General features: G+C 38.7%; 1 protein-coding gene across 1 annotated transcript; it reads left to right on the forward strand.

The window, feature by feature from the left end:
- The first annotated feature begins 13,067 nt into the window (after nt 1-13,067).
- LOC128133618 (uncharacterized) lies at nt 13,068-13,601 on the forward strand. Its single transcript, XM_052771127.1, has one exon. The coding sequence runs from the start codon at nt 13,068-13,070 to the stop codon at nt 13,599-13,601; it is 534 nt and encodes a 177-aa protein (XP_052627087.1).
- The last annotated feature ends 285 nt before the right edge of the window (nt 13,602-13,886 follow it).

Consider the following 13,886-nt stretch of genomic DNA (forward strand, 5'->3'; position numbering starts at 1 on the left):
GGTCTTTCTCATCCTAGGATAAAGCTAATGTCCCTAAATCATTCCCTAGCTTTCAAACTTGCACTAACACATGAGTAACCATGAGTTTACAGCCGTAAACTCCCTTGGGCCATGAACTCATGGTAGTAAACTCATATAAGTGCCTTTATACGTTCCTATGTTGAATCACATGTGATTCCAACACTTGGTTAAGGTGTTTCCTAGTCGCGGAAGGTGTTTCCTTTCATATAGTTGTTATAAACACTATATTCATGTCAATTTGTGTCCTTATATGTCATTTAGGACTTATTGTGTCTCGGGACTTCATTCGTGGAACTTCTCATCCTTACGCGCATAACCGTTTGAATCACCCACATCAGGTGAGTTCATACCCCGTAATGAATCTTTTAACTATTTTAAACTGTTTTAAGGGGGGGGGGGGGAAATACAAGTAGAACACAATGATAATTGTGTAATTATTTGTTGTTAAACAATCTTTCAAAATTTTACTTCTGTTATTTATAAGTTGTTAAAGCATTTCAAAACTCTTCTAAAGGTTATGTTACTTTATAGTCATACAAAACTCCATTTTTAAAGTATAAGCATAACTTTGTAGATAAATGAGTCTTTTCAGTATCAATCCAGTTAGAGCATTAGTAAGCTATTATAGGTATAGTTTAAGAGAATTCCATTCATTACTTCTAGTACAATGAAGCACACACAGAACAGAACAGAACAGAACAGAACAAAACAGAACAGAACAGAACATAATAAGGTGCTATAGCATGGACCAATTTCAGGATCTAACTATACCAATGAATCACAACGCATTGTGGTAGTTTTATTGGGTATACGTGATCACATAACTTTAATGTGGATAACGTGGCCTAGAAACTCGTTGCGAAAGTCAACCTTGATTCCCAGAATCTCTCGTAGGGAGAACGTTTAGTATGGGAATTTCTTATCACATTATGACCTTAATAAAACACATATGTTTTTAGGTTGTTAATACCTCCGTATGTCATTATAAAAGACATCAGGGTACTCATTTCTCCCATTACTTTCATAAAGTGTCGGTAACACTTGAAGGTTGATCTATTCTCTAATCGAGATGGGTTATAAACTAGGGAGAATGTACTTTTCAGTTGACAAAGGAACAGTAGAGTCTTGGTAGAAGACTGCTTTCATAACAGTAGAGTCTTGGTAGAAGTCTGCTTTCATAACAGTAGAGTCCTGGTAGAAGACTGCTTTCAAACAATCGAGTCTTCTTAGAAGGCTACTTTTAAAAGTTAGGACCATAATGCTAATCTTATGATTCCTTAATGTATACACTATAGGATACATATATGCTAATAAATTCCGATAGCTAATAGGATGTGTGTTTTCCACCTCATTGTCTGTTCTCGTTGAATTGGGGTCTTGAACTGAGTTCCCATAATCTATTATCTACCCGAATCTATATATATTTATGCTTAGTATACATTAAGTCATCATAAGGGTACCAAGTATGGATCAGGTTATAGCACAGAGTCAAATCACAGTTTTTCTAGTACAGAACTTACTTATCAAATTCAATGTTTTTGATAGACAAAACTAGAGATTTCCCAGAAAGGGGCTTAATCCATTTTATTAAGCAGTATAGTTTTAAAAGATTTTAAGTGAGTTAACTCTATAATACCCTAGTTTATACACCATGTTTATATATAGAACTAATATCTGATAGCTAGTTAAATGTGTGTTTTCCCCCGACGTCTTGTTGTCGTTGGATTGTGGGCTTAGGGCAGATTCCCCCAATTAACTATCTACCCGATATCAGATTATATATAGCAGTATAAACAAAGCTATTATAAAAGTAATCACCATAGTCATTATTTTACTATAACAAATATAGGTTTTCTTAAAAGAACACTCCATTGGATATAAAGGAACAATTACAAATAACTCCATGAGTAACAAGTGAATACACCAAGGTTATATATGACAACGATCTAATAACCAATGGAATGTGTGCAATTCGCCCTATTTACTGTTCCTCATTGGGTTGCGAGTTAGGGCAGATGCGCACAATCGATTGTTTATTTACTCTGAGTATCTAATTTGTACCCATTTAGTACGCATAGAAAGGCTTGTAATGTCATTTTACTTAACTTCCATTAAAGTAGAAAATATAGGATTTTCTAGAGGAACAGACGAACTTTTCAAAACAGAACTTACAGCGTACAATACTTTTACATATACATTTCCAAACAACCTTTTTACAGCTTACTCACATCACTAAAATCTTATGAACTCACCAGCTTAATTGCTGATCAACTCTTTCAAATAACTTGTATTCTCAGGAGACTATTATACAGGTGGTCGTGCTGGGAATTCAGAAGATGGAGCATTATAGCTTCAAGTCTTCGTTTGTTATTTGTGTATGACTTCTATGTTTTGTGAACACATACATGGTAAACACTTTCTTTCTAAATGAAATGGTTGTTCATTACTTGCTTACCATATACATATCTCGTGATACTTGACATGACGTCATCCACCCTGAACGTTTCCGTCGTTCCGGTTTTGGGGTGTGACATATGGTGTACATGCAACCCTAGAAACCTTGGATCTATGTTTTATCTATGATACATGCAAAAATGTTTTTCCAAGGTTCATAACCTATCTAGCATACATGGGGAACTTTTAAACATAAAAGTAAGCAAGAAAACATACCTTCTAGTAGTTTGGATTCCTTGAAAAACTTGTGAGCCTATCACCTCAAGTGTGATGCCTCAAATGTCTCACACAACACCAACTGCACTTTGAATAACTTAGAGAGAAATGAAGAACACTTAGAAATCGGCTAGCCTTCACTTGTATATCTTATTGGCTGATTTTGGTGAAGAACATGAAGCTCATATAGTGTGTTATAATTAGGGTTACACCATGTAAACCCTAATTTTCATGACTTTACATTTCCATGACCCATGGGTTGTACAAACACCATGGAGCATCCTATGGGTTTTATCCTAACTTGATAATCCATGGAGCATTAGCCCATTATACAAGTATGGATGCCCACTATACAAGTATGGATGATTTACACAATCAACTGATATATTTAACTAGTCTCCTTTTGATCACTTAATTAATTCTTGATCAATACTAATTAAATAATATTATTAATATATTAGAACTTATATTATATTACTAAACCTTAAGTGTTATTTCTCTCATTTTAGTCTATCCAAATTCAATATGCCATGCAACCCAAATATACCATCTTAATTGGGTCAAGTACAATCCAGAAGTAGTTATGAACATAGACACCTAATCCAACAGTCTCCCACTTCGATAAGTCTAATAACTATAACTGCAAGAATGACTTTAGGAACCGATCAGCAGTCGTAGCTCTTTCAAGGTCTCGCAGAACTGAGATGATGATGATACGCCATTTAAGATAACTGATCATATAATCCTCTGTTTTAGATATCAGCCGGAAAAATACATGGAACAATGTCTTACTTATTGTTCAGCAGTTTGTTTCTCGATTTCCTGATTTGTTTGACATAGAATTTAATTGAACACTTCAACTTAATTCTGACCGGGCCCGGTACATGGGTCAACGCAAAATCATCGAGGGGCCCAGATATCGCTTCTAATCCAAGAAGGAACAAATAAACTTTGACTCATATGCTTATTCTACTACTTGTTGAATCATACACAAAAGGATGATTTATAACATCGAGTTACCAATGCGTTTTCGTACAATCAATGTATAACCAACTCATAGGCAACAAGTCATATCTCTAGGTTTGAAGACTTATATGATATTACCGTCTCACGATCGCTCGAGATAAATTCCATAAAGTGATACCAGTGAGCATGGGTTGAATCCAAGATTCAGAACTTATGAGCGGTCATGAGTGTTGTAGCACCACTTATGTCCAACATCTTAGACCTCTACAAGCCGACCCATGACAATCTTGATTCATATCTACTTCTAACATATGATCGACTGTGGAGAATTTAAATAATATGAAATAATATAACATAATTATTCTGGAAGTCAATACATGCAAAATGAAATGACAGTAAACGATTGACAAAGGATAGCAACACTTTACTCATAAATAAATACAACTTTTATTCATCATCAAATGTCAATTAAACTTTAAACATTTCAAAGCTATCTAACTACTAAAACTAATATCATCCTTCAGCCCTATGCGCCTTGCATGCTGGAGATGCTTAACCCTGCCCAGTCCTTTCGTTAGGGGATCTGCCTGGTTCTCATCCGATGATACCCTCTTTTCCACGAGGAGTCCTTCTTTTATTAGATGTCTGATCAAATGGTATTTCTTTAGGCTCCTTTATAGCTGTTACAACTCCAAGGTCTCCAATGAAGTTCTTTAGCCATATAGCCTCCTTTGCTTCCTCGCTTGCCGCTATATACTGTGATTCGCAAGTTGAATCAGCTATTGTCTCCTGCTTGGAACTTTTCCAAGAAATTTCTCCTCCGTTTAAGGTAAAGACCCAGCCTGACTGAGAGCGGAAATTATCTTTATCAGTCTGAAAGCTAGCATCACTATACCCCAATACTCTCAAGTCGTCACTCCCACCGAGGGTAAGGACCCAGTCCTTAGTCCTCCGCAGGTACTTGAGAATGCTCTTTACCAAAGTCAAGTGAGCCTTTCCAGGGTTCCCCTGATATCTGCTGACCATGCTCAATGCAAAGGCCACATTAGGATGAGTACAAGTCATAGCATACATGATCGAGCCTACATCGGAAGCATACGTTACTCGACCCAATTATGCTATCTCAGCCTCTATGCTCGGACTTTGAGTTTTACTCAGTCTGGCGTTAATCAAGATCAGTAACTCTCCTTTCTTGGAATTATGCATGCTGAATCTATTCAGCACCTTCTCCAAGTAGGTACTCTGACTAAGTCCAATTAGTCTTTTACTCGTATCTCTCAGAATCCTTATCCTAAGGATTTAGGCAGCTTCTCCAAGGTCCTTCATAGCAAAACACTTCCTAAGCCAGGACTTAACTTCATGCAGAGTTAGGATGTCATTTCCTATGAGTAGTATGTCATCCACATACAATACCAAAAATATGACTATACTCCCACTAGCCTTGACATATACACAAGATTCATCTTCATTCCTCGAAAAGCAAAACTCTTTGACCTTCTCATCGAAGCAAAGATTCCATCCGCGAGGTGCTTGCTTTAATCCATAGATGGATTTCTCAAGATTACACACTCTATTAGGATACTCTATACTCACAAAACCCTCTGGCTGACTCATGTAAACATCCCTAGCTAACATTCCATTAAGGAAAGTGGTTTTGACATCCATTTTCCATATTTCATATTCATGAAATGCAACAATGGCTAAAATAACCCTAATAGCCTTAATCTTTGCTACTGGTGAAAAGGTCTCATCATAATCAACTCCCGGAGTTTAAGAAAAGCCCTTTGTAACCAATCGCACCTTATAAGTGTGTACATTACCATCCATGTCAGCCTTCTTCTTGAAAATCCATTTGCACCCGGTTGTCTTGTGACCTGGTACATTGTCAAACAAGTTCCAAACTTGATTGTCATACATGGATTATATCTCGCTGTCCATAGCCTCTTTCCATTTAGCAGCCTCAAGGCCTGCCATGGCTTCCGTGTAGCTGCTAGGTTCATCCAGACTCACCAGTGTGCTATCACTGATAAGTGTATCACCTTCCACAGTAATATGGAAACCATATTAATGCTCAGGTGCATTCCTAACTCTCGTGGAATGCCTCAGAGGTACATATTCTTCTGTCGGATCAACACGAGTTTCCTCCTCAGGTTGATTGCTAGGGTTTGAGGTTCCTTCACCACTTGACACTTGAATTTATTCAAGGTCAATTTGCCTCCCACTATTTCTTTGGCTCGTCAATTCTCTCTCGTGAAAATCTCCTCTCCTTGCTACAAAGACCACATTATCACTAGGTCTGTAGCAGTGGTAATGTAACGACCCAATTTTCAAGTCCAAAAATTTCTTTTTAATTAACTGACTCATAAAAACATTTATAAGAAAATACTGTGAAATCACATCATCTTATGAAACCATGTATCATGTCTGAAAACCCAAGTCATAAAATAATAACATGTCAGAGTACAATCCCAGAATATCCATAGTGCGGAAAACAAAGAGTGTGTGTATGATGTGCCGCTACCGTGCCAGCTCCTTCTCCTTCGCTGAAGAGGTACATGAAACCAAAACTTTAAACTGTAAGCATGAAGCTTAGTGAGTTCCCCCATCGTACCACATACCATACAATCACATAGCATACATACTGCCAGGAAATTTTGGGGTGCCTGACCTACCTGGTACGGCCATTCTGGGGTGCCGACCTACCCGTACGACCATTCTGGGGTGCCGACCTACCCTTGCGGCCATTCTGGGGTGCCGTCCTACCTATGTCAAGCCATTTTGGGGTGTTGACCTACCCATGTCATCCATTCTGGTGTGCTGACATACCCGTCGGTCCTAACAACCGACCCTCGTGGACTATTCCACCCTATACTGCTACTATCACATATATCATAACATAAACATACTATAAGACATCTCTGGGGTGTCCGAACTACCCTTCGGTCCTAACAATCGAACTTAGGGACTATTCCCCTCCTACTACCACTATCACATATAACATATCATGCCAGCATATAAACATATCATCACATAGTGTCAGACATATCTGGGGTGTCTGACCTACCCTTCGGTCCTAACAACCGAACTATACTACTATCACATATAACATATCATGCAATCATATAACATATCAGGTAGTAGCAAACCTAGATGATATCACAAAGACAATTATCTAATCATACAACTCCTACTGGTGGGCCGACATTGTGGTCGTAGACCCACCGCTACAGGAAGGTAACTCACCTCGAATGAGTAGCTGCTGATAATTTGTGCGGGAACCCTCAGTCTGCTGCTGCTCCAGAAGTCCTCTGACAATAATCCCCACAAAACACTCATTCCGAAACTGATATCTACTCTTGGGGTAAAATGACTATTTTACCACCAACCAAGTCCAAGTCAAAGTCATCTACCAGTTGACCGGACTCACCGAGTTGGGTCGTCAACTCGTCAAGTCCCTAACCCTTTACCCGTCCTTATCGACGACTCGACTCATTGAGTTTGGCAACGACTCGACGATTTCCTCCTCTATATGAACATCGAACGAAACTTCATCCGACTCTTCGAGTTATATGAACAACTCGTCGAGTTCACCTTCATCTGATGAACAAGTTCTGACCTTGACTCGCCGAGTTGTATGAACAACACGTCGACTTCATCTTCAACCATAAGGATATTACCTTGGACTCGCCAAGTCCCATGAACTCCAGGTCTAAGGCTAAGTCCAATACATTGGGTCACTCCTTCAGACCTTCTACAAACCTTCTAACACCCAACTGAGTTCTTTTGACCCTCAACAGACATGGGACTTTACGCCTTGGACTCTTCGAGTCCCAAGAATGGACTCGCCGAGTCGATAATGTCCACACCCTAAATCCGCGATTTCTGATGTACAACCTTTGACCAAAAGATAGATCCAAGCCCCTAAGCTCGATCTAGCATGTAAAGTTTCGAACTTTACGTGCATGCATGGGACTTTTGAGCCTAAAAGGCTCTAAAATTACTCTTATGTTGCATGGGACCTTCCTTCGGTGCAAAAGCAACCCAAATCTGACTTGTGACTCCTCCCAAGACTTAGATCCGAAGCCTTGACCCCCAACCATGTTTGCAATCATGGTTGGCTACCTCATATGGCTTAAAATCCCTAAATCTTCCCCAAAAAGGGATCTAACAAACAAGCAAGCAAAGTACAGACATTAAACCTTTCAAAGACTGCAAATGATGAACCAAACTCGAATCCTTTAGTCTCCTTTTGATCCTTCTATGCTGTTTTTTCTTACTTGAGGTCAAAACCCACAAAAAGCACTCAAAAGCCTTAGATCTTGCACCAAAACACTTAGGGTTTGCTATGGAGGGTTTCTGGGAGCAATAGGGACGAGTGGTGGCTGAAAGAGATGATTAAATAGGGAATAAACCCTCAGATTAGGGTTTTTGTCTAGTCAAAGCCTACTCGTCGAGTCCGGGACCCGACTCGACGAGTCCAATACTTAAATCCCAAGTCCCATTCCGCTTCTACTCGGCGAGTTGGTCCTTCTACTCGCCGAGTCCAAGGCCAAAAATGCAAAACTCTTAAATGAAAAAACATACCAAGAACCAGGTGCTACTGGTAACCAAAGGATCTCTTTGGGTAGCCGATGAAAATACACCTTTCGCTACGAGGTTCGAGCTTATCGTGAGACTCGCGCCTCACAAAATCCTCGCAACCCCAAATCTTGATGTAGTCCAGATTGGGAACTTTTCCGGTCCATGTCTCATGAGGTGTTTTGGCCACCTTATTTGTAGGAACTAGATTAAGGATATGGGCGGCAGTCTCTAAGGCATACCCCTAAAATGAGATTGGTAGCGAAGCTCGACACATCATGGAACGAACCATATCCAACAAAGATCGATTGCGCCTCTCAGCCATACCATTAAGTTGTGGTGTCCTGGGAGGTGTCAATTGTGAGATAATCCCACGTTCCTTAAGATATTCAAGGAACTCTGTACTAAGATACTCACCACCTCGATCGGATCGAAGCATGTTAATGTTCCTGCCCAACTGATTCTCCACTTCCTGCTTGAACTCTTTGAATCTTTCAAAGGTCTCTGAATTATGCTTGATTAAGTAGACATATCCATATCTACTAAAATCATCAGTAAAAGTAACATAGAAATGGTTAGCATCTCTTGTGGCGGTTCTGAAGGGTCCACATGCATCAATGAGTATGAAGTCCAACAAACCCTCACCCCTAGCACAAGTACCAGTGAAAGGTGACTTTGTCATTTTCTGAAGCAAACAAGATTCATAACTATCATCTGAGTTTAGGTCAAATGAATCCAATACTCCATCCTTTTGGAGGTGGCCTATGCGTTTCTTGCTTACATGTCCAAGACGACAATTCCATAAAGATGCTTTATCCAAGCTAGTGGAAGAATCAATACACAATGCATTATTTCCTAGGTTATCAACAACCGACACAGTTTCATATACACCATCACAAGGTAATGATTTAAAATAAAAAACATTATTCAAGAAAACATTAATACCACCACTATCATTATCAAATGAAAATGTAAAACCTTGTTTGTAAAAACCATGAAAGGAAATAATATTTTCCGCCATTTCAGACAAGTAACAACATTTATTCAAATCTAATACTAATCTACTACTTAACAACAAAGAATAAACTCCAATCTTGGTGACAGGTGAAGCTTTCCTATTCCCCATGATCAAGTTTACCTTCCCATGCTCCACATTCTCACTTCTTCTTAGTCCCTGCAAATCAGTACGTATGTGAATACCACATCCTGTATCAAGGACCCAGGAATTAGAATGGGGTGAATTATTAGACAAGATAGTGTATGTACCTGCAAGGTTGGGTTTCACTTTCCCATCCTTCACATCTTGCTAGTACTTTGGGCAGTTTCGCTTCCAGTGCGACTTTTCATGGAAATAGAAGCATTCTGCCTCTATAGGGTTAACAGAAGGAGTGACGAAACCTTTCTTGGTTCCACTTGAAGAGGAGCCATCAAGGGTCTTCCCCTTGGCGCCCTGCGAAGGGCTCTTCCTCTTCTTTCCTTTGCCTTGCCTGATTGCCAAGACAGGGGCCGCAGTAGGAGTAGAAGTGGTAACAACCAACTTACCTTTAAGACCACTTTTCATGGTCTTCAAAAGTCCTTGAAGTTTGCTAAGTGTAACTTCCTCCTCGTTCATGTGGTATATCATATGGAATTGATCATAACATGAAGGTAAGGAGTGCAAAATGATGTCTATTGCTAACTCCTCAGGAAAGTTCACATTTAGCTTCAACAAACGGTCCACATACCTATTCATTTTCTGCATGTGGCCCGTGATGGGTTCACCATCCTTTATCCGGGTTGTTATCATAGAGGAGATGATTTCATATCTCTCTTGAATATAAATATAAGTTACCTCTAAAACAATATAAGTTTAGCTTAACATACATAGATTTCTAAAAAAAACGGAATTTGTACTAATAGAACTCTAACCCGAGAGCTTCTAATTGTTGGGCTTTCAGATGCTTCAGAACCCACCTAAATACCCTAAAACCTAATGTAATTTTAAACCAAAGATTGAATTATTTTAATAGGAATGGTTCTGAAATGGTGTGAGCAGGAATGATAGTTGAATGTTGTATTCATAGGCTGAGTTTTGGATGTGCGTGTCGTGCCCCACACTTGCGTGTACTGCAACCTCTCTTGGTCGGTACACTCAACCTACAGAAAAAGGAACACATGGCAGCTGTTGATAGGTGCTATGTCGCAAGGTGGTAGGGACGAGTTAAAATTCAAAAGTTCATATTTTGCTTATATGAGCTACATTTTCGACATTCGTTATATCCATGCATAGGTATTTTCGAGTTCTAAAACTTTCATTGTGTCGGCTAATTCTTGCTCAATTTTGAATTTTACAGTCTACAAAGATAACACTAAAAAGGACCATGTAGAATTCATAACTTCTTCATACACACTCCAATCTTGACTGTCTTTATATGGATGGACTCCTAATCATGAGATCTCCAACTCTCGTTTAGATTGTCTCGGAGAAAAATCAACCAATCTCAATTTCGATATATGTGATAACATGGTTATACCTAAACTTTGAAAAATCATAACTTCCTCATATGAAGTTAGATTGGGACGTTCTCCTTATGCACGAATTCACGTTTTCGAAATTACTACAACTTTTGTTTAGATTACTTAGGCTAATAAGCAACCTATCTAAAACTCACTTTTTTACGAACACTTTGTTGTATCGAGTTGAATGTGAAAATTCAAAGGATCATAACTTCTTCATATAATTTCATATTTAGGCGTTCTTTTTATGTGCGGAATCACCATCAAGACTACAATAATTTCCTTTTAGATTATTTGTCCTAAACAATAATTTATTTTTTATTCTTATTTTAGTCCAGTTTTTTTAGATTTTTACCTAATATTATAGATGCATAATATATACACAAAAATCACATATATTCAAACAAGTTTCTTTCATTTATTCAGAAAAAGATTACAGTTGTTGGCCGACGTCAATTACATATTTTATTAATGCACGGTGAGAAACATGGGTGTTACAATTATCCCTCCCCCCCCCCCCTTATAATGATTCCATCCATAAATCATATAGCAACAAAAAAATGTTGATTACAACTCTACATGTTGCTTTCTATCTCCTAGTAGAGGTTTAGACACGCCGTATGTTTCCATTGTACTAGCACTAATTTGAACATCTTACGTCATAATTTCTTTGTCTTTCGGTCAATAGTCGTTTCAGGTTCTTAGATCAACCTTTTTGTTTTCATCGACTCTTAAATCTGAAAGTGGAATCACATCGGGAACTTCTCCCATCAACTTCCTCAAGTACTAAATGTAAAAGTTGTTTTGAGTACCTTCAAGTTCAGTTGACAAATGTAGCTTGTAAGCTTGATTCCAATTGCTGGAAAATAACACATTATTATGGCCTTAGGACTATTTTGTAAGATTTGGTACAGGTTAGGTATATTTAACTTCTATACCACAATATTTGCCATAATGACATATCAGGTCCCTGGGCTTCAATGTTTGTAGTATGATGGATATGGCAACAGTCCATAATTTAAGGGGCTATAATTGTGTGGTTCCAATCTCTTTTCCATAAGGTGCAAATAAAGAATTTAAAATATGAACGATCAGGAGGAAAATGAAGAGCCTTTAAGTTATGCTCCTACTCCTTATATAACACCATGATCGTGCATTCTATCTATCCATCAGAAAATCAACAAGGCACCATTATGTAAAGGGAAGGAATAATCTTCTGCATCATCCTCGTCAAATATGACATTATCAAGTTAGTATAACTTCTTGATTTTAGTTTTCATCATGTATGTATGACATTATGAAATTGATCCTGATTGTGCCTATAAACTCAATATGTGGTATCAGAGCATGCGTTTAATTGTCTCAATCTAATGGTTTATTTTAAAACTCTAAAATCTAAAAGCTACATTGTTTCTTTAAAGTTATCTGCTTAAAAAAACGATGATGATGATAACAAGATTTTCAAAACACAAAGTTAACCCATATCCATATACTTTATGGTTGCCAAACGAGAAATCGTATATAGATTTATCTATTCCTAAAACCTTTTTCCCCTGATTTCAAACCTTTTATATTAATGAAATGATTCCAAATCAAATCAACAACATAAATTGAATGAGTTATGTTCTTTTCTCACGAATTCACAGAACATGTGCGATAATTGATATGTATATCTATCCTGATGTCATCCCATTCTACATAATTGAATATGAATGGATCAAACGACGCCGTCTTCTACCCATACATCTCCCACCGTTTTGTTTCATATCTGTTTTTTTAAGGGGTATTTGTTTAGAGTAGTCGGTATAGGCCAGAAACGGGAATCAACGCGGTGACGTGGTAGCCGACGACGCCGTTATGATGGGGGGAACACCCCCCCCATCTCGTTGCATTTCGTCGAGCAGTTCTCGTGGGCGTCATGACGAATTGAAACGCGCATTATTTTACCGTTTGAAAACGGTCGAAATTCAATTAAAAAAAAACTTTTTTTATCTTTTTACCTATATATATACATATACTCTTTCTAATTTAAACTTTACATATCTTTTTAAAATCCTCTCTATATTTTCTACACTTTGTTAATAAAAAATGGAGCAAAACCCAAACACCCCCCTCCATCATCAAACCCACACGCAACCTCGCCTCTCGGATTTGCGGTGTATGAAAATTATTTCAATCTTTTGTCGTCTCAAGGTTCACCACAAATACCATACCAAGGTGCCGCTTTCAATCCCGCTTCATCGCCACTGCAATTTCCCAACTTACCTTACGTTCAAAAAAATCAATCTGGTCAAAACCCAAATTTACAACAAAATCTTTTCTCTAGTTTTGGTTCGATGCAACAAACAACCAATCAACCGTCGCCTACAACACAACCATCAGTTCAAGTGGAAGCGGGAAGTAGTAAGAAAGGGAAAGGGAAAGAAAAATCAAAAGGGAAATCAATAGCGGTGGAATCTGAAAATGCAGACGTTCCACAATGGTGGACACCGGAGGAGGAATACGCTTTGACGGCAGCTTGGTGTGCTATTTCAAAAAACGAACTTCGCGGAAATGGAATGAAAAAAGGAGCTTATTTGGGAGCGGTGCTCGACAAGTTTCACGCTATTTTAAAGAAAAATCTGTATCGCAACAACGACATGTTGAGCAGCAAATGGGGTATGATAACTAAGCGGTGCAGCAAATTCAACAGTATTTACAACCGGCTTGAGGCGCAACAACAAAGCGGAACCAACGACTTCGATTTGTTCAAATCGGCTAAGGAACAATATCGGGTCGAAATGGGTCATGTTTTCAACTTTGAAAAATCATGGGAATTGTTGCGAGCGGATCCAAAGTGGAATAAAACGCCTGCATCGTCGGAGGTTTAATCCAAAAGGTCTCGCAATTCTAGCTCGATCGACGTGTCGGACGCACGGACTAACATCGACCTAAACGCCGATGACGATGAGATCCCGAATGATATCCAAGAGATATCCCCACCACGACGACCGCCAGGATGCGACAAAGCGAGGCGCGCTGCAAGGCATGCGGAGGAGGTGGAGACGAGAGCAAAAGATGCGGCGGAAATGAGAGCCAAATTCGACGAACACAATTTATTAATAAAAAAAATGATTTGAAATGTCGTCATTTGGAGTTCCTGGAAAGGCAAGCAC

Source organism: Lactuca sativa, chromosome 4 (genome assembly GCF_002870075.4).
Source record: "Lactuca sativa cultivar Salinas chromosome 4, Lsat_Salinas_v11, whole genome shotgun sequence".
Classification (NCBI taxonomy): Eukaryota; Viridiplantae; Streptophyta; class Magnoliopsida; order Asterales; family Asteraceae; genus Lactuca; species Lactuca sativa.